At 46.6% G+C, this 20936-nt stretch overlaps 7 protein-coding genes across 8 annotated transcripts; 4 read left to right on the forward strand and 3 right to left on the reverse strand.

Moving 5' to 3' along the window:
• Positions 1-2164: 2164 nt before the first annotated feature.
• On the forward strand, positions 2165-4133 carry BDCG_02024 (cytochrome P450-DIT2). Its single transcript, XM_045417577.1, has 4 exons — positions 2165-2802; positions 2874-3257; positions 3335-3814; positions 3921-4133. Exons 1-4 carry the CDS (start codon positions 2218-2220, stop codon positions 3990-3992), a joined length of 1521 nt encoding a protein of 506 aa, XP_045274350.1. The 5' UTR covers positions 2165-2217; the 3' UTR covers positions 3993-4133.
• An 894-nt stretch (positions 4134-5027) lies between these two features.
• On the forward strand, positions 5028-6940 carry BDCG_02025 (dityrosine transporter A; the record flags this gene model as incomplete). Its single annotated transcript, XM_045417578.1, has 5 exons — positions 5028-5309; positions 5437-5767; positions 5845-6183; positions 6243-6461; positions 6519-6940. 5 exons carry the CDS (start codon positions 5028-5030, stop codon positions 6809-6811), a joined length of 1464 nt encoding a protein of 487 aa, XP_045274351.1. The 3' UTR covers positions 6812-6940.
• A 339-nt stretch (positions 6941-7279) lies between these two features.
• Positions 7280-14927, forward strand: BDCG_02026 (NIF domain-containing protein). The gene is made up of 4 exons (XM_045417579.1): positions 7280-7849; positions 7962-9416; positions 9519-13023; positions 13092-14927. Exons 2-3 carry the CDS (start codon positions 8003-8005, stop codon positions 9659-9661), a joined length of 1557 nt encoding a protein of 518 aa, XP_045274352.1. The 5' UTR covers positions 7280-7849; positions 7962-8002; the 3' UTR covers positions 9662-13023; positions 13092-14927.
• On the reverse strand, positions 10346-11455 carry BDCG_16495 (uncharacterized protein). The gene has a single exon (XM_045425720.1). The coding sequence runs from the start codon at positions 11146-11148 to the stop codon at positions 10717-10719; it is 432 nt and encodes a 143-aa protein (XP_045279882.1). The 5' UTR covers positions 11149-11455; the 3' UTR covers positions 10346-10716.
• Positions 11705-12289, reverse strand: BDCG_16496 (uncharacterized protein; the record flags this gene model as incomplete). Its single annotated transcript, XM_045425721.1, has 1 exon — positions 11705-12289. The coding sequence occupies one exon, from the start codon at positions 12287-12289 to the stop codon at positions 11705-11707; it is 585 nt and encodes a 194-aa protein (XP_045279883.1).
• BDCG_16497 (uncharacterized protein) lies at positions 12346-15147 on the reverse strand (the record flags this gene model as incomplete). Its single annotated transcript, XM_045425722.1, has 9 exons — positions 14948-15147; positions 14693-14855; positions 14360-14598; positions 13807-14167; positions 13493-13613; positions 13217-13416; positions 13120-13154; positions 12577-13016; positions 12346-12491 (listed from the first exon to the last, which is right to left on the reverse strand). The coding sequence occupies exons 2-9, from the start codon at positions 14792-14794 to the stop codon at positions 12346-12348; spliced, it is 1644 nt and encodes a 547-aa protein (XP_045279884.1). The 5' UTR covers positions 14795-14855; positions 14948-15147.
• A 408-nt stretch (positions 15148-15555) lies between these two features.
• BDCG_02028 lies at positions 15556-19560 on the forward strand. 2 transcript variants are annotated; one of them, XM_045417581.1, is made up of 4 exons: positions 15706-16748; positions 16823-18983; positions 19139-19380; positions 19437-19560. In XM_045417581.1, exon 2 carries the CDS (start codon positions 17181-17183, stop codon positions 18732-18734), a length of 1554 nt encoding a protein of 517 aa, XP_045279886.1. In that variant the 5' UTR covers positions 15706-16748; positions 16823-17180; the 3' UTR covers positions 18735-18983; positions 19139-19380; positions 19437-19560. The 2 variants fall into 2 exon arrangements, with proteins under 2 accessions (XP_045279885.1, XP_045279886.1); XM_045417580.1 differs by having other exon boundaries at positions 15556-16748; positions 16823-19380.
• The last annotated feature ends 1376 nt before the right edge of the window (positions 19561-20936 follow it).

Genomic DNA, 20936 nt, shown 5'->3' on the forward strand with positions numbered 1-20936 from the left:
ATAGCTGATTCAGCATCCTAACCTTCCCCTGGCGAGGATAGGGCATGGATTTTGAGTCCCCAGCACTAGTGCATAAAAAGTTTGGTCTGAGAGATCCGGAGAAGATGTTTGGTCAAGTGGTTAAGATGTTTCCACAGTTTATTCATCCGCAACGGCTTCACCTTCACACCGCTCGTTCCGCAATATATATAATTGAATCACCAGAACCCTTGCGCCAAGGCAACCTTTTTTTGAGTTGGTGACGCCCGATTGAATGGGGAGTGAAGCCAGTCAGTAGCTGACGCTGAAAATTACCCCTTTTGTTCAAGCGTATTTTACACCCAGGTTTGTTCGTGCCAGTTAAAAAAAAAAAGGGGGGGTGCTGAAGTTTGCATATGCAAATGACGCAGTGCCAAAAAATATATTACCATGTTTTTCTCCGCAACTAGTAATATTTAGTGGAACATTATAGCTTTCTAGCCAACATGCGTCGTGAAGCCAGAATCTCATTTGGTCTTTTGACAACTGAGGTGCAAACAAGCTCAAAACTAGGCCCTACCTGAACCATGGAACGGAATGAACGGATTCCTATTTGGATTTAGCGCGGATCTGCGAGGAGCGTCTTGGCATTGGGGGATCCTATTTTTCATACTTCGAAGCTGATCCTCACTCCGGGATTCTGCACCGTTTCTGGAAGGAAGAAAAATTGACATAATTTGTATGTCTCAAAAGTGATATGAGTGCCGATGACCTGTTACACATCCTGGAACTTTTTACTCCAATCACTTTCGCGCACGCAGCACGTGAAGGATGATGCACAATCTTCAATATCCGATTCAACGCCAAACGGAAATGATATCAGGCCACCACGGTTATTTATAAGAAGGTAGAGGGAACCAGAAATTTAGGGTTGCACGCCGAAGAGAAAATAAGTAAACAAACGAACAGTTAAAAATTAAAAAATTAAAAACGCACATGTGCCATTGATGGGACACGCAAGAAACAAATATTAGGTCCCTGAATCAGAAATAATTCGTGACATTGGCAAATCTTTTGACATCATTTTGATTAATTGAGGTGCAAGACCATCAAACCTGTTTATAAGGTGTAAAAGCAGGATTCTGTGGTCCAAAGCTCTTTCCAGACTCGATCGATGTGGCCGATCCTGTTCTCTTACTCCAATTCGCAAAATGTTCTGGCAATAAGTGTAATATATAACATTGTAAGAATCAGCGCCTCATGGCTTCCCAACAAGAGCAACACGAGCCCGATGATAACCGCATTACTAGCACATTAGTTGGTATCATTTATTATTCATTCTTCTCCTCATTGGGGGATAGATGGTTGATTGCATATCTTGGCCAGAGCCTGCCAGGCTCCTTGCTCTAACCAGTAGGCCAAAGAGACCACAAACCGGCTGGCTCCCATCCTGAAAGTGCTGGCCCCTGCGCCCCCGGGGCCTACCGTTACATTGCACCATGAGGCCAGGGCAATAAGACAATGGTTGGCTATTCTGATAATGTTGCACCGTAAGTATATATGTGATCATGCAGGAGATGGGGGGGCGGCCTTCCCTAGACTGGGAAATTTGAGGGACAATTGTTTATTCCATAGCGAGCCTAAAAGAGGTAATAGAAGTAGAGTAGTTATGCCCGTGTAGCGTAAGATTTTAACTATCCCATAATAGAAAAAATAAAGGTATGCCAAGGCGCCTGGGAGATCGTATTTTGGGGTGGATTCCTACCTTTTAGCAATTATATATGTGATATATTCGCCCACTCAGCTTCCTTTTTTTATCGCGTTACACAAATGTGATCTTTGAGGCTGCATTGTTGCCGGCATGCTTTTCCCTGCACATTCGGTAGAGCGGGAAGTCTGGGTTCATAATTCCTGCCTTCCACATGAGTATCCTAGAGGACCACAACCGAGTGGTTTAAGAAAATTCATGATGTGACGCAAACGCACTTCCATTAACCGCCCATTCTCAACTTGAAGCAAGAATATCCGACGTCCTGTAGCTAATGATGGACTTCCCGTGATAATCCACCAAGAATGAAGCCTCTAGACTCACCTCCGCGGCCATTCCTGCCTGGGTATTTTTATATTAGCCCATTCCAGTGCTCTTACGCCACTGCTGCGATAGATGAAAAGGATTGATTTTGTTTTACTTCCCTCCTTCTAGATCAGAACACTGCGCATTCATCAACAAAAAGTTGAAACTGACAACTTTCTCGCGACATGGCTTTACTGGCGGGCATAGGCGCGACAGTGGCCCTAGTGACCATCTCTCTATGGTGGTATCTTCGCATGCCATCCCACATGCCCAAAAATATCCCCACAGTTCCATTCTACGTATCCAGCATTGCATATTTCATTGACCTCGGTCAAGATCAGATATATGACCGCTGGTTGCGCGAACCACTAGAAAAATATGGAGCAGTCAAGTTCTGGGTCTCGTCGCAATGGACTGTGCTTCTTGGAAAGCCAGAGTATATCAACGACCTCCTCAGGAAAGATCAGGTCTTTCCGAAGGCAGGAAATAATAACAGGATTCCCTTCAGCGTTCTTGGTACTTTCCTCGGCAACAACATCATTAGCGCCCAGGGGGAGACATGGAAGCTTTACACCTCGATCATGAAGGCTGGTATTCAAAGGCGGATCACAGACACCAGTAAGTTGCTGGGGAGGTCAAGGCAGTTGATCAGAGGACTCCTGGAGGCTCAGAAGGCTGCGGGCAAAAGTTCGGGCATCGAGATAGAGTCATTAGTGCAAATGTATACGATTTTTGTTGTGGGAGAACATTTCTTTCAAACGGATTTTGAAGTACGTCCAATTTTGGAATTCGTGGCATCGGAAAGGCTTGGATTCCCAAATATTCTAACAAAAGATGACAGAGCCTTGAATCGAATGAAGCGGTGAGGCTGGCAAAGTACCAGACAGCCATTAGGGCCAACGTTTTTTCTCCGCTGTATTTCAGTTTTCCCATCCTCGACAAATATCCCTATATATTTCGGAGTCGAAAGCGCGCGTTCCGAATCGTGAAAGAGTACGAGGACCTACTTTACGAAGTTGTTCGGAACCCTCGACCACGGACCGTTTCGCGGGACTCAAGTGCTTCAGGCGAACGACAGGTTATAGACGACCTCCGAGAAGCCCTCGTCTGCGGGAAAATCACGGAGACCCAGTTCCGTGCAAATATGAAAATAGTGTTCGTGGCAGGTCACGAAGACGTGCAGCATCTGCTCGACTCAGCCTTGTATGAAATGGGCACCAAAACGGTTGGTTCCCCAAATAGTCACGCCCCTTAATCACCTCCTAGGCTGGAAATGAAAAGCTGACAAGGAAACCATTGTAGGCCGTACAAGAAAAGCTTCGATTAGAAGTCTTGAATACAGGGGCCGTCGACCCAACACCGGAAATAGTTGACAGCTTGCCATACCTCGCTGCGATAGTATTCGAACTTCTGCGCCTTTACCCCCCACTTCAACAGCTCATCAACCGGAAAGCATGTCAAACAGCAGTTATAGGCGACGACATCGTCATATCACCAAACACACTCCTTGGTTGGACTGCACTTGGTGTGCACACCAGCAAAGCAGTGTGGGGCGACGATGCAAAACAGTTTGTCCCCGAGAGATGGGGAACCACGGTTGACACAATACGGGCCAAGTTCCGTAGGGAAAATGCCCGGGGTGCATACATTCCGTTTAACGCACATGCGCGGAAATGCCTTGGCCAGGGGTTTGCCTTATTGCAGATGAAGATTATGTTGTTCGAGTTGGTGAAAAGCGTGGAGTGGATATTGGATCCTAGGTCTAAAATGAAGCTTGCACGAGTAAGTCTTTTATTTTTATTTTTATTTTTATTTTTATTTTGGTAAATTTTAGCATGGCCGAGCAGCTTTACCATATCGGATGCAACTGACCATTATTTCGCCACAGGGTTTGTTGAAGCCAATTGGCTGCAAGTATATATTCAAAAATCGGCCGGGTATAGAAGCCAAAAGGAACTGAACTCCTTGTTCCCAGGCAGTAACTATAACCGTTCCGCGCTTTATTTCGGCACGGGTGGGCTGGGCAATTGGGATATAAGCAAATAAACGGGGCGGTGGCGGGGATGGGCGTTGGAGGGCACGGCGCAATGGAGACATGTCGGAGAGTCTCTCGTCTTACACAAACTTGTCATGTGTAATGGTTTGTCCGCAACCAAGAATGAAATGTCTGTATACTTCGGGAATATTCGACGGAGCTTCACTGTCAGCATTAGAAGTCTCACTTACATGCCACTTGTTTCGGTTTCCTCTGCTCCTCGCATCTCACAAGTGCTGATTCACACAAAATCAAGAGGCCTTTCAGATATCGAGACTCACTGACTGCTTATCGGGTTCACACACCTTAGCATATGTCCCCCACTCTGACTTGTAGGCAAACACCAGCTGAGCTTCACCCAGGAGATATGCCCGATCATAGGCATGGGTAGGACATAAAATAAAATAGAAATTACTAAGGACCAGAGCGAAAAATATGCTTCCTCTGAAGAAGAGCGAGAAATATATGGCGCAGAGGAGCGGCCCACTGGAGATCAACAACCACGGGTGTGTGCATATGTTCCATAAACGCCCCTCGTCCTACCTGCATGCGATTCCCATCACGCCCCTTTGTCAAACAGGAGCATAGTGACGCCCTTAAAAGAATATTCTTGACATGGTGACTTTGTCGTACAGGATGCAACGGTTCCATTTTCAAGTTTTGGGCTTTGGATCCATGTTCTCCCTGCAGCTTGAGTTTGGGTGCCTTTCTTTGACAATGCAATGTTGTCAAGTTAGAGTCCGCAAGAGATTTTGACTCTGTTAATTGGCTGGTAGTTGGTCTAACCACATATTCATTGTTGTGCCTCCACCGTGTAGTTTGCGTTCTTCCATTCCCTTGCTCTTTCGTTCCGTCCCCATCCTACCCTGTTTCTTCCCTTTCAATTCTTTAGAATCAACCATACAAGGCAAAACCTCTCCTTCCAACCATCTGTAAAATCCCATTGCACCTCCATTGGAAATGGCGATTTCCCTTCCAGCAGATGTCAATGAAGAAGGGGACATCTCTACGACGAAAGAGGGGATGGTAGACAGTCAACCAGAAACTCAACCGCCGTATTCAACGTTTTCCCCCGCCAGAAAAAAGTTCATTCTATCAATAGTTGTCGCAAAGGCCTTCATTGCTCCAGTTTCTGCGAGTATCTATATGCCTTTGCTTCCTGTCCTGGCAGAGGATTTGAACGTGTCTGCAACGTTGATAAACCTAACGGTTACGGTGTTTATGCTCACGTTCGCAGTGGCGGTTTGTACTCTCCCCTGTTCGCCAGTTTGCTATTCATCAGATTATCCCTCTCTCCCTAGCTTTAGAGATAGAGAAAAAAATTCCAAGGCAACTTGCATACTGGCTATGTCTAATTGTTAGGCTGTAGCCCTTATTTTTCGCGACCCTCTCAGACGCAAGAGGGCGAAAGCCAGTGTATGTGCTTGGCCTATTAATCGGCATTGGCGCAAACATTGCCCTAGCATCCGCACCTGCGCATTATGCCTCCTTCATGACATTGCGGGTTGCGCAGGCGTTCGGTGGTTCTGCGCTTTACAGCCTTGGAGCCGGTACAGTCGCAGATATTTTCGAACCGAAGCAGCGTGGTCGAGCCATCTCATATTACAGTCTTGGACCGCAGTTAGGACCAATTCTTGGTCCGGTAATAGGGGGTGCGATTGCACAGAGATCAACTTGGCGATGGACCTTCGGGTTTTTAGGTGAGTATGAAGGAATTTAATTCCTTTACCGCAGGCCAAGTGTTCCTAGAGCGTTGACAGTTTATCTATTCGGTCAGCTATTTTTGGCAGCTTTTGCCTCCTAGTTTCCCTATTCTTACTTCCGGAGACTCTTAGGTCAAGGGTTGGAAACGGTGCCATCTACGATGGAAAGGCTTGGATTCAGTGGCCATCGTTCAGCAAGAGGGTCGAGCTCAGGCCTGGAGAGACGGTCCCACGGCGACCAAGTAGACGCAACATACTCATATTCATGAAACATCCTATCATAATGCTCTCATGCATTAATGTCTCCATCCTTTTTGGGAGCTACTATTGTCTTTCAGTGACCTTCCCCACTGTCCTCCAGGAACGATATGGATTCAACTCTGCAGAAATTGGAGCGGCTTATCTCGCACCAGGTATATTGGATTGACCAAGAGCTTGGGTAGATCTCACTGACATGTCCTCTTCTCAATAGGGCTCAGTATGACATGCGGATCAGTTATTTGCGGACACTTAAGCGACTGGGCTCACCGGAGGTATCTTGAGAATACAAAGGACGAAGACGTAGCACCCGAACGAAGGCTCCACCTTCAATTTATAGGCACGGCCCTATTTCCGATCGGAGTTCTATTATATGGATGGCTGGGAAATTCCGGTATAGGTGTTCCAGGAGTAATCGTCTCAATGGCTATCTGTTCGTCCGTTTATATTATCCCTTCAGAAGACACCTGCGTTAGCTAATATGATCTAGGCGGGTTTGCATTCTCATGGACGCTTTCGACCAACACGACATATGTAACGCTCGTCCAGCCTGGACAGGCAGCTACTCTGGTCGCATTGACTTCACTCCTGCGCAATCCAGCCGCTGCAATCGGAGCAGCTGTGATTGATCCGCTCATCGGCGTAGAGGGTTTTGGTTGGTGCTTTACCGGACTTGCAATTGTTGACCTGTCAAGTACAGGAATTGCGCTTTTAAGCCTGGCAAAAGGACCCTCCTGGAGAAAAGGTTTCGAGAAAAAGCATGAGCATTCAATATCTCGATAGAGAACGCTATCAAAACCCAAAAGTCCTGGTGAATGGTAGTTAGATAAAAAGTAGGCCAACATATATCACATGAATATAAGGCTCCTTGGGTACAAACCGGGCAACAAGTGCTCCAGGAGTATCATTGGTAGTTTAAGACTTGTTCAAGGCTGCTACTCTATTGGCAGGGTGTCCTCCGTAGTTGTTCCGTGAGTAGAAGGGGACGAGCGGTAAGATAACAACCGGACCTTCTCGGTGTGGTGATTGTGAAGGGAATTGCACAGGAGACTCTTGTTGGGGGTCCCGGGTTGATCGGCCCTTCTACCAGCAGTGCGCTGGTGGTGACTGGGCTCTTTTGCCCCAGTAGCCTACAACTCAGGAGACCACATGATTGCTATCGAGCTGAATAAGGCGCTTTTATTTAAGTGTTGGTTGATAAGCCTGGGGGTATTGGCTACAGTAACTAGTTAACAGGAGAGGAGGAGAGGAGGAGCGTCGGTTGGGAGTTCTGTTGAGAGGCGTGGACCTGCATGAAAGGGATTCAATACCAGACGGAAATCCATGCATTGCTGCCTGTAGAATAAGGAGATATCTCTGCTCCGTTTTGGCTCCTAAACCCGAGCATTGTTATGGTTGGGATGCAGCTGGAGCGGGTTGTGTCTTAACGGCTGTTTGTTGGCGTGCGTTGTTCGGCCCAACAAATGAGACCGTCGTTGCGGCGGCTCTGCTTCCCCACCACCAACCTTCAACCTTCAACCACTTCGCTCATTCTCCTCCTCCAACATCAACAAACTACCAGCAACTGCGACTATTTACCACAACAACACGACAACGGCAACGACAGCGCTGACTTCAGCTTGGCTTCCTGTCCTCGTCTCTCTCCATTCTCTTGCCAGTGACACTCCGTCTCTTGTTCCTCCTTCTGCTTGGACATTAGCATCCCGTACAGTTAAAACACCGCACTGCCGCTAGGTGCACCCCGGCTGCTGTACTCGCCCAGCAGCACCCGGCAGCCAGTTGGCAGTGGCTGGGGCTGTCAGCAGCATCTGGCGCATTGAGGTAAGCTGAAACCCCTGGTCTGTTTTCAATTCATGATCATTTTTATTGTGCCTACGCTATGCTCCTTGTCCTGAACCCTCGTGGTACTAGTTGCTGATCTAGTTATGAGTAGACAACTGCGTCCAGATACGGTTGCATGGCCTGCAACGAACCATGAACTCGCTCAATATCCTCTCATCTCGAGTCATCAGACAGCCTACCACGTCCAATACCCGTCCCCGCTCCCGTTCACAAGGCCCTGTGTCCTCCGAAAGCCACCGAAGTGACCTAGCTGCGGGCAGATCGTACAGCGAGGGAAAGCTGCACCTTGCGGAGTCAGTTGACGCCCAGCTCCTAGGAGAGAGTCACCATGACGTCCAGGAAAACGAAGATTCCCTAGATCTACCAGACACGGTGGATGAGAAATCTCCTCTCCTACAGGGATTACAAACAAGCGGCATTCTCCCATCAACTAGTAAACTACAATTGATTGCTCAACGCCTCTTCGATGCCATTGCCGAAACATTAAAAGTTATATTGTCTGCGCTTGCCTCTCCAGGTATATACGTTGCGGGTGCTTTTCGGGGCGATGACGGACGTTACTCTATTTTAACGCCAGTAAGGCGGCTAGGGCAGCTCATCGGAGGCCCTAACAGAGGCACGACGGCATCACACGGCATTGGCGTCCCTGCGTCAGGACGCAATGTTTATCCTGCCACGGAGAAAACTTCCGGCCGGGGTGGGAGTAATGTACGGCGGCTAAGAAGCTCTACATCCCGAGAGTCAATATCTCTCAATACCTCAGAGTCGGAGCCTGACCGGTCTGGATTGAGGCACACCAATGGCGGGGGCCGAAGAACGAAATCAACTCGCGGTTCGTCATCAACCGACGAAGGAACCCCCAGACGATCAATACGTATAAAATTAAACACGGAAGGGAATTTGAAACGAAAGCAGCAGAAAGCGAAATCCGACGGATCGAGGCAAGATTCCGAAACTCGTGCGGCTGAAAGCTTGAAATCGCCAATGTCTCCATCTTCTCATAAGCTCACAAAATACCCTCATGCCCCGTCTCCACCACGACCGCTCATACCACCACGGCAACCATCATACACCTCACCTTCAAACCCCAGGTATGGACCATCGGCCCAAAAAACCCTGGTGCTCGACCTTGACGAAACCCTTATCCACTCTTTGGCGAAGGGTGGCCGAATGTCCAGCGGCCACATGGTAGAAGTAAAGTTGTCAGCTCCAGTGACGACTTCAACTCCTGGAGGGCCGACAACCACGATCGGACCTCAGCACCCTATCCTTTACTACGTCCATAAACGCCCGCATTGCGACGACTTTCTCCGGAAAGTATGCAAATGGTATAAACTGGTGGTTTTTACTGCTAGTGTTCAGGAATATGCAGACCCAGTCATCGACTGGCTCGAGCAGGAGCGAAAGTACTTTCATCGTAGATATTATCGGCAACATTGCACATTTCGGAATGGTGCATATATCAAGGACCTTAGCTCTGTAGAGCCGGACTTGAGCAAGGTAATGATTTTGGATAATAGTCCTATGAGCTATATTTTTCATGAAGGTATGTGTCAACGAAAATCATTCCAATCGCCCCCAAAGAGATTGAATGCTCCGTCTCCTATGTAAATTGCACATTTGCTAAAGAACCACTTGGTTCATACAGATAACGCCATTCCCATCGAAGGCTGGATCAACGACCCTACAGACAACGACCTCTTACATCTCATCCCAATCTTGGAGGCGCTGCAATACGTAACAGATGTCCGTGCCCTTCTTGCACTACGACGCGGAGAAGCAGAAGCATAATAGATATCCCACTTAGAACAAATGTATATACTGGCTAAGTTGTCTTTCGCGTCTTTAATTTATTATTCCTTTTTTAATTGTTATTTCTCCCCTCTTCTTTTCTCCCTTTCGATGTTATATGCTACGCCGTGCTTTTCTTGTCCCATTTCCCTCCTCTTTTCTTCCAATAGTTCCCATTAGCGTGGTGTTCTTCTCTGCCACTTTGAATTTTGCCAAGCTTTTCTTTGCACTTTTATTTTTTCTATTGCGATTTAATTCAATTTACAGGGTAAGAGTTGGACCGCTTGTTTTCTGCGCTCCCTTTTTCTTTTTGGCTCGTTATCCATTTTTCTACTTTAGTTACTTGGCTCCGCATCCGCATCACACGGACAACGATGGCGACCGTAAGAGAAAACAGGGAAGGACGTTTCATTCCAACATACCAAATAGCCGCATTTTTATTTTTTGTTCTCGTGCTTTTTCTATTAGTCTATCCCACGTGGCTCATCCCATCCGCCAGCTAGGCCTGTTCAAGATATATATATACTCATTTTATATCTGCTCTCTTTTAACTCCGGGTGCATCACTGTACAATACGAACATTTTAGCTTCCGTTTGCTGTCCGAACAATTTAACACTTTACTACATGCATGCCCGGCTCAGGATTTAACCTCTACCAAAGTTGGAATTGACTTTAATTACGTTCTCAGAAACAATTTCATTTTGCTGCTGCGTTGTGTTGGGAGGAGGCTATATACAGAAGGATATATTCTTATCATATAGATCATGAAGGGGTGGAATGGCCGAAAAACATCCGCTCTCTCATCTAACTCTTGTCCCAAGATAATTGTCCCAAAATATCCCCTTAGGTCTCCTCCGTCATCCAATACTGATCCTATGCTCTCTTCCACTTTGACGACCGAATCTCCTCCAACCAATCCGTAAACTTTATTTTCTCGTCTCCAAGGGTCATATAACCTTCCTTGATTCCCTTCCATCCTTCAACTGGGCTTTTAATATATCAATGCTTCGCCCCGCAGCACAACCGCCAGTGGTTATTGTCAGTTGAATCCTCATTAAGTGCCTGACGTTTTTGATAACACTCCTCGCACAGTTCGCGTTTGGCGCATATCATACACAGAGACGGGAACCTTATCCCAATACTCGATATTGTCATCCGCACACTCTCCGTTACATATATAGTCAGTACTGGGTGCGAAATCCTCGTCTTGGTGTTCTCCTATCTCAGATGCCGAGGAGCCGGCGCTGGAAGTTGCTGAGCCGCTGGCCCCAGATCCGGCATCTGAAGCCGCATTGCTTCCATCACTACCGTCTTCGCTGTCAGTGCTCCAGTCAGACTCCTCATCGCTAGACAAAACATGCTCCACCCGCGGGTCGATAATGTAGAACCGTGCAGAGAATGCAATTTGTGCCTCCCTTTCCAACCCGCCAACGGAAGCTAGAACCTTAGCAAGCAGGCATAAGCTGTTCTGATCATTCCAGCCCATATCATCCGTTAATGAGGATATGTACGTTTGAAACGTTTTAGAAAAGGTCAAACCCCTTTTCTACAAAATCATTGGAGGCTCGTTCATCAACCCCGCCACCGGTGACGATGATGATCTATCAAACCTTTCTGAAGCCCAGCTGGCCCTTGGTGATATTATTTACGAGGAGTTTCGGCGAGCAGAACCGTCGAGAAAAAGATGGCGTCCATGGATGAGCTGAAAAAGCTGCAAACACGCCGACTTAGGGCTGCGGTAGGTGACGGAGCCGTTTATGAAACATCTGGTTCCATAGTCTTAGCCAATATCCTTCGCAAAATGGGCCGCGCCCTCGAGTTCCAGGACTTATTGGAGAAAATCGCCCTTTATCGTCTGATAAAAACGACGCAAGTTCCCAGAGGATACCTGCGGATGACTTCGAGCGGTCTAGATATGTTATTATTTCTTCGTATGTCCTGATCAAAGAGTCTTCTTTTCCAGTTTTGGTTGCAGCCCGGCGAAACGTATCGTGCCTATTGTCATCATCCTCTGTGAGCCAAGCCATCCGCTCCCAAAAAGTTCACTGTTCAACGTTCTCCATAAGTTCCACGAATCTCGATTGTTCTCCAAGAATTTCTTTTATTTCGTTCAGAGAAACCCCATCCAGGATCTCGGAGGAGCAAATGATTCTCGCTTCCCCGTAAGATTTCACAGCCTCATCGAGTCTATCCATAGCACGCTCGCAGTCACCCTGGATTAGTAGCGCTTCTCGAATCAAAAGTCGAGCTTCCTCTTCTGTAGTGGGATCATCCACGGAAGAAGGTCTACTGGAAAGAGCTTCGCAGATCGTCTTATATGCTATGGCATTGTATTGGTTGGGATCGTTCCCGGCATTCCCACTGTTGGATTCGACGTCAGAGACCTCATCAGAGATATCGCCAGAGTCGTTGTCAGATTCGTCGCCTTCTTCGTCATCATATAATTTTGCATATACCTGCACGAGAACAACTAATGTGCGAAAACGATCTGCCTCCGAGATAGATATTCCCAATGCAGCACATGCGACAATTCCCGCATCATAGTGCCCATAGTCTTTCAAAATGAGTCCAATGGCTCGATATGCCTTTTCATCTTTTGGAATATCCGAAAACACATCCGCAAACATTTTGATATTTTCGCGTCTGTTTTATGTTTTGCTGAAATAGGTGCGCAGAGATCCGTCTAGAAGTAAATATTGTCAGTTAGAGGCGACGCTGCTGAGTTTGAAGGTTTCAAGACGCTTATCATCAGGAGCGCACCCGATGCGAAACGAAAGGATTCACTTTCAGCATGCATCTGCTGGAACCAATTCGAGATATGGCCCCGTGCTAGCGGAACCATGATCTTCAGCGGAGATTTGGCAGCGACTCAAAAACCTATTCTAGCGCTTAACTATCTTCCCAAAAATCTCACGGTAGACTAGCCCTAATTCGAGCTCTTTTGCGGCATTATTGTGATCGTTCAGGACGAGAGACAGAGATTCAATAACTCGCAGGAGATCTAGCTCCGTTGCAGAAACAGGATCAAGCTCCAAAAAGTGATCAGCCCAAAAATTAATGGCATAATCTTTTAACTCTTTTCCCCCGGCCTCGTATGCTGAATTGTAGCGGTCACATATCACATCGACAGACGTCGCAAACATTGTAAGATGAGCAGAAGAAGGCTTTCGTAAACCACTTTCGCCCACATCGCCAGAGCGAAAGTAGCCCCTTAAAGATCTATCCAGAAATTGTAATGTTGCAGCGTTGTCGTCGGCTATCATGTTCGAGGCAATAGAGCCGTCATCAAGGAAATTTTTCATTATCATCACTCTCCTTGTCTCGTTTTTCTTTGATCGTGTAATTCTCAAATTGCTAAAAGGTCAGTAGGTCAGGCTTTTTCTTTCGTCTTTTTCCTTTTCTGTTCTAACCGGCTTCGTACGAACTAAGAGTTGGGTGATTGAGATACCATACACACCTTGATGATTTCCCTTCAACCTCTTTTATAACACTCTATGATCGGTCCTGGTCCAAAAGAGTAGCCAGTCCCTCCGCCTCCCCAACAGTCAATAGACATTTTGCAAACGCCAGCCACAATAACAACTGCTTGAATATTGCAGGTGTTCGGAGGTTCTGCGCTGCTGAGCCTCAGTCAACAGAATGTTATAAGCAGATTGGAGACTATCTGGAAAGCTCGTTTCGAGGTCCTTCAACACCATTCCTTCCCTACCAATAGAATTGTATCGCCGCAGCATATGGTCGACATATAGCATTGCTAACGTAGAATTAGCGACGTAATCATAGACATACTTAGGAAAATATGGAACAAAAGGGCAATAGGGAAAGCTTACAATCAGATTTTTCCAGTAATTTGGAGAGTATTTTCTTTTTCGTTCGCCTGCCAAATGCATATAGGTTTTGGAAGCGTCTCAATCTGCCTTCAATCAGAAGAGTCATGTCCCTCCGCAGTTTCTACTTGGTAGCGACAACTTTGAGTGATTCGAGAAAGGTAGGGGAGGACTGTATACCAACACGGCTTGTGAGAAGCACGTGTATGCTCAGACTCTGTTTTCGTATTCGTGCTAATAATTCAAGAAATTTCGATCTGTCGTCGGCGGTTATCTGATCCAGTCCGTCAATGATTAAGAAAAGTCGATATGTAGACCCGCTTCCGAATTTGGATTGGAAGAAGCCGCTCCCATAAGTCGGTCCAGTCATCAGTGTCAACCCCTCCATCCTTTCCGGCTTCTGACGATGCTTGCTCACAATAGCCGCTATTTCCTCCTGCGATTTGGATAATCATGCTAGAAAACGCATTTGATACGGACATAAATTCGGCTTGATCATCCTGGTAGTCGAAAGCGGCAATAGAGGTCTTCGGCTCGGAGGCAAATGCTTCCTCTAATTCTTTGGACAATAAAAATGCAGCGGAGGTTTTTCCAAGGCGAGTGTCACCGGAGATCCAGAGGTATGGATTAGTGGTTCCTTCACGCCATACCTGGTAAGCTTCTTCATCCAAAACCCATCTAGCTGGTCCCGTTACAGAAGAATAAGAGCCTGCCAGGCGGAGTCAATGTTGTTCTCGAAGTAAAGTTTCACGGAATTAAACGTGGCGTGCTTTCGTGTTGCCGCATCTGCAGTTTTCCCCGAATCATGCAATTGAGTCCTCCTTGCTTCCTTCTGCTGATTTTTTAGCAATTTTTTAAAATTTGGCCGACATATCGTGGAACTCCTCTCGTTGGGCAAGGATAGAGACTTCGATCCTTTCAGTCCTAGAGTCGATTCTTTCGGTTTGGGTAACAATGGTGTTTGTGTCCTGCTTCAGATCTTGCGTAGTAGTGAGGATGACCGTGAGTGACGCAGATTCAAGCTGCGCGAGTGACTCCTTCATCGTAGATTTGGCCGATTGCAGATCCTCATCGTTTCCCACATCCCTGAAAGCTTTGGCCCATTTTCCCTATATAATAAGTACTAAAAACGCCGAAGGGCAGGTGGACAATGTGCTTACTCCATCGCCCTTTCTTTATGTATGTGGTTGCAATACCACACACGCTCAACAAAGCTAAGAAGACAAGCATAACATGAGACCTGTATGCGGGAATTGAAGGCAATTTCCCCTCGATGATTGATAAATGCTCTAGAAACGCCCTCATCGAATCGAAAAGGTCGACTAGTTGATTACAATCTGAAGAAACGTCTTTGGTCACCTACACACTCCGAAGGGTGAGGGACATGAATTTTCCATACAACAATGCATTTATAACCACAAGCAAAGCGATTCAAATCAGCACGGAGGTCATGAATACCTGAAGAAAGTGAAACATAGCAGAAGAGATAGCGACAGTGGGAAGACAAGCCTTCAGATAGATGAGGTCACTTTCGTTAGAAAAATATTGTGTTAAGTAGAAGAAAGTTTTCTGTTGGTAGTCTCTTCGAGACAAATAAAATAGGTGCTCACTAAAGCAGGCTATCTACGAGGAGTCTGAGCGATCCTAGATAATTCACATTTCACCCTGTAGAGGATCAAAGCCTGTCGATCAGTTCGCCATCATGTCGGAATCTATTAAAGGTGGTTTGTTGCAGCTCAGCATCTTTGAGGATATACTCGACAGAAGTAAAGCGAGGCACCTTCTGAAGATCTTCGCCTGTGCTCTTATGATACCTAGCCAACGCCTGCTGCCATAGTAGCAAAACGTCTGAAGGAAGGTCATCAGCGGTTTCCGTCAGATCCATTGGTGTGACGGATATTACTGCCATTTCTATAGCTAGCTTTGAACTCTTTTCTTGGGATACAACCCATCCAAGGTCGGCCCAGTAAGTATGGAATCGTAAAGGGTATAATCAAAGAGATAAAGACGTTCGACTTTCGTCAGATGGGTATGGGTCGAGGATTCGATTGAGCTCCGAGAAAATATCATCACCTTCAACCCCGCAGGCTAGAACCTTATTCAGCCGCATGGTGGGGGACGATTTGGCGTTAGCAAGCCAAAGAGCGTTGGTTGGAGAGCAGTTTATTGGCAGCATTTCATTCGGGGGCTCTTTTCCCTCTCCTTTCTAGCAGACATTGTTTAGCTGAATGGGATTTTTGAAACCTTTAATCTCAAATTTTCTCGACGTGGACCCAATCCCCAATCCGGCAACTACTGCCTATGATTTTTCTCAGTTAGATTCCAATAACTGATTCATTTCAGAGCCAGCTGCAATTTGCGTCCAATGCCGATTGTGCGACTAAATGGTTGCTGCGTATCATTATCATTCATGCATGACGTTGGCGAGGAAGAGCCGCAGTCCCCTAAGAATGAATGCACAAGAAGTTTTTCCGAACCGGGATTCGTTTTATTGGCCCTCATCAGGACTAGGACGGCTAGCATTGGACCAGAAAGGTTGACTTCATATCAGAACTGATCATCGAGAACTCCGTTTTTCAAACGGTAAGCATGGGCCCGAAATTATGGCCTGGGTTATCTGGCCTCGCCCTGAGATTGCCAGTGGAGTGGGATAGGCAAACGCGACGGATATTTAACACATATGACGTTTCCTGATCACCATGACTGCAGGAAACAGGAGACCCCAGGCGCTAATTCTCAGATCAATTTCATACAATCAAAGAAATCCCAAAGGATTGGTTATGGCGTGTGTTTATTGGAACCTCTGATGTATGGCGTACACAGTTCACAGCATACATAACAAAGGATTGAGCAGATTCGAGAGCTGTTGAAGGGCTTTAATTCCAAGCCCCTGCCCAAATTGGCGGCGTTGGCTGGAGTATTTTTATGCGAAGCTTTTGCCCGTGAGGGCGTGGCTTAAAAGGAAGAGAAGTCCTTTGGTGTTCTTTCTTCTTCTACCGTCTTTACGTCGACCTGGTTTTGGTGATTCCTACAAATTGACGACATCCCCAACTGACCACTGGTGCTGTTGCTGGTCATATACATAAACACCGCCGGCTCTATTTCTTCTCTCTCGACGTTTGAAATGCAGTTCCCCATTGCTGTGTTTGCAGCGGTGGCCGCACTCGTTCGGCCTGTTTTAAGCCAATACTTCCCTCCGCCCCCTAAGGATGTCCGCACCGTCCCGCTTAGCAACGGGGTGTCAATATCATATAAACAGGTACGACCGCCTCTTATCTTTACCATTGCTCGCAGCCGGCATTCCAAATTACGTTGTGGCTGATATTAAACTAGACGAGTATCTGTGAAACCACTCCAGGCGTCAGGGCGTACGCTGGATATGTTCACCTACCTCCTGGGACTCTCGAAGACGTAGAGGTTTACCAGAACTACTCTATCAATACTTTCTTCTGGTTTTTTGAGGCTCGTGAAGATCCCATAAATGCTTCATTAGCCACATTTTTTAACGGTGGCCCCGGAGCGTCTAGCATGTAAAAGACAATATAAAGTCCATTCTATCAATTCTACTATAAGAAATTCTTAACTCTTGTGATCTAGGTTTGGACTATTCCAGGAAAATGGGCCTTGCACTGTTAATCATGATTCCAATTCAACAACTCTCAACCCATGGTCCTGGAATCGAAACGTTAATATGCTATATATCGATCAACCTGTTCAGACCGGTCACAGTTACGACGCGCTCGTGAATGTGACGGCGGAATTTGTTACGGGTGATATCACGATCAAAGACTTTTCGAACAACAGTGTGCCATCTCAAAACAACACATTCTGGGTGGGGACTTATCCGAGCCAGAATCCTCAGAACACCGTCAACAATACTTTGAACGCTGCCCGTTCCTTCTGGCACTTTGCCCAAGTTTGGTTTCAAGAATTTCCCGAATATAAGCCAAAAGATGACAAAATCAGCATTTGGACAGAGTCATATGGCGGCAAATTTGGTCCAAGCTTTGCTCGATTCTTACTGGAACAAAACCAGAGAATCAGGAATGGTACCATCGCCAACAAAGATGGCAAGGTGGTCCTTCATATTGACACTGTTGGGATTGTCAGTGGCTGCATTGACATTTTTTCCCAAATTTTCACGTATCCTGAATTCGCGCGCAACAACACCTATGGGATTGAAGCCGTCAATAGTTCTGCATACGATGCCATGCTCGACGCTTACCTCAAGCCCGGCGGATGTATGGAGCAATCGCAAAACTGCCGCAGGCTGACACATGAAGGCGACCTAAATCATCATGGCAACAACGCCACGGTGAACGAGGCTTGCCGCCAGGCGTCCGAAGCCTGCCTCAAGGTTGAAGTACCGTACATGGATGGCAGTGGCTTGGGATTTTATGATATTGCGCACCCTAAAGCTGATCCTTTCCCGCCTCCATTTTTCCAAGGGTATCTCAACAGACCACATGTACAAGCTGCCCTCGGCGTTCCTCTCAACTATACGAGCGGTTCTATGGCCGTATTCACCGGGTTCAATACAACTGGAGATTACGTCAGTCCTGGTGCTCATGGATATACAAATGACATAGGATATCTGTTAGACTCAGGAGTTAAAGTGGCACTGATATATGGGGATAGAGATTTCTCCTGTAACTGGGTGGGAGGAGAGAACACTAGCCTTTCTGTGAACTACGGGGATGCTTCTCGATTTAGGGCCGCTGGTTATGCTGATATCAAAACAAACTCTTCCTATATCGGCGGGCAAGTCCGTCAGTACGGCAATTTCTCTTTCAGCAGGGTATACCAGGCTGGACATATGGTTCCTGCATATCAACCCGAAACGGCATTTGAAATTTTCCGCCGCACTATGTTCAACATGGATATTGCTACCGGCAACGTTAACACCGCGATCGATAGAGCTTATTCTACCAAAGGGTCACCCACAACTTTCCAGATAAAGCATAAGCCCCCCACCAAGCCGAAACCTACATGTTACATCCTTGACTATTTCACCTGCACAGAGGAGCAGGTGGCTATCCTCGAAAATGGCTCCGGTCTCATCCTGGATTACATCCTCGTTGATGAAAATACGAAACATTTATTCCCCGGTGTCGAATTCCCCACGCCGACATCCAACGGAAAAACACCCACTAGCACAGCGAAGAAGGCCGGTGCTACTCGAACCAAGCTTGGCGATAGAGGCCTAGCTATTCCTATGCTTCTTCTAGCACTTTTGCTCCTATAAGTAAATAAGGAATTAATGGGAGGCGCTCCTCATACCTCAGAGTGGAATATACATAGCGTACGCGATGGAAGCTAGTTGTTTTGGATGGTTCCCCAAATTAATGCATTAATATTCCACCTCGAAACATTCTACTAGTTCACATCCAGGGATAACTAACAATTCAAATTATTTAAATTCTACACGTGATCAGTTCTGGCTAGCCCCTGACCAAAGCTTCCCCTGATCAAAACTTGTGACGACGACAGCCAGGTAGGCAGCCAGAAGCCAGAAGTTGACCTTTGCACCACCTGCGGTTACCCAGTATTATTAACTGAGATTACCACTGTGAATTGGGACTGGGAGGGTATTCCCATCTCCCGTTTTCTTGACTCCTGATCACTCACTGCTAATGTGAATTGCCTTAGGATATCTCCCCGGTTTCACTATCGCTTTTGAACTCTACCTTCAAATACCGCATCCCTGCTCTGCTACTGCCGTAGGAGTTTCCTCTGTCCTGTTATTATATATGGGGTCTCAGAGCTACTCTTCTTATCCGGGGGATACCCCTACCCGTGCGTATGGCACGTCACCTACTATCGAAAGAGCATCCCATTCTATAAGTCCTATTAGACCGTTACCAGCGGGCCATTATTATGGGTATCAAAAGGTGAAAAATCTGTCTGTCGTCATCGCTTCTTTACTAACATAAATTTATTGGATTAGGTTTCTCAAAATCACTTTAACGAACACTCCTCCTCGAGCGGAGTAGGAATGCACAAATGCAGATGGCCCTTTATACGGCTGGGGCCAGTTAAACGAGCCTCCACTGATGGGAGTGAATCTATATTAAGGAGATGTATGGTGATATGCCCGAGCGCAAATTTCCAGGCCAGAAAGAACACTACTTCGTATTCATTTGCCTGATCAGAAGGATCGTCTACAAATCTTTGCATTTACCAAGCTGGTATGCGCTTGCAAAGCAACCTAGTTTTGATACATTCTACTCTATCTTCCCAGAGTTGAGCCACTCCAACACCATGAGACGCTCATACAGCATGACAAAACTTTCAAATTCGCTTTCCAAAGCACCGGGATTGGTGTTGTCCTCCGTCTTAAGAGATATGCACTGCTTCCCAAAGGAGTGAACCAGGCGACATAAAAGCCCCTGAGCAACGCAACATTCTGTACATGGGTGGCTTCAGTTTTACTTAATACTGAGAAACACAATCCTCCAAGACAACGAAGACGCAAGCCAATAAGTCTAGTCTATGATGGAGAAAATCCTTACCTGTGACAACTTCGATGCCAATGCTAGAAATGCCATGCATCGCGCCATGAAACGCCGCAACACCTACATCAAAGAACAGGAGAGTGGAGACTGCCTATTCAAGGGCAGCAACTATGGAAACCTTAACATGCTAATCAAGTTTCCTATCCGCAAGTTTGTGTGTTATATCAATTGCTATACTGTAATGATCTAACAGTGTGTGATGAACTAACAAGCTTGCATCCTCAAGTCTTATTGCTCTAATAAAATGGCCTAAGGGGGCATTAACCTCTTATTTATGACACCTCTATTCAAATATGTCCATAAAATTTGTGGGAAGCTACCTCCTGCCTCCATTGACAATTGCTCAATCTTAATGAAGGCAGAAGGCTGGTTTACTATACTACTATTTAATATTATACTGGCCGGCGGAGCACTGTTTACTATAGCAGTGTGTGGCTCCCCAATGATGGATGAGACTGGCCCTTAAGCTGCTCTATAGGTCCCATTTTGACAGCAAGAGCAGCCAACCCTTCTAAGTTCAACTTGATGTTTTCAAGAACCAGAACGGGGAATACAGGCTCTTGCACTCACAAAGGATGGCGCTTTCCATCTGCCCTGTCATGGGCTGTTACTTTGCTATTTGTTGTTTTGATTCTGTTTTCTTTCCCTCTTCTTTCCCAAGACAGTACTGGAAACAAAAGGGCATCATAACAAGCCTAACCATCACTCTTGACAACAACGTACAACAAAGATTTTTTGACACTTTGTCAATTGATGGTTGATCTGGAGAGCAATCGGAGCGCCGGCGGCAGTGGTGGCCGCTGGAGTGGGCGCGGTGGGGTTTGTGGTGAGCTTGCTGGTTTGTCTGCCGATGCACATCCAGCAGTTTATCTGGACCCGGGACGACAGGAAGAACCGTAAGTCGGATACTCAGATGGCATGGGCGCCCGATG

This window comes from Blastomyces dermatitidis, assembly GCF_000003525.1.
Source record: "Blastomyces dermatitidis ER-3 genomic scaffold supercont1.2, whole genome shotgun sequence".
Classification (NCBI taxonomy): domain Eukaryota; kingdom Fungi; phylum Ascomycota; class Eurotiomycetes; order Onygenales; family Ajellomycetaceae; genus Blastomyces; species Blastomyces dermatitidis.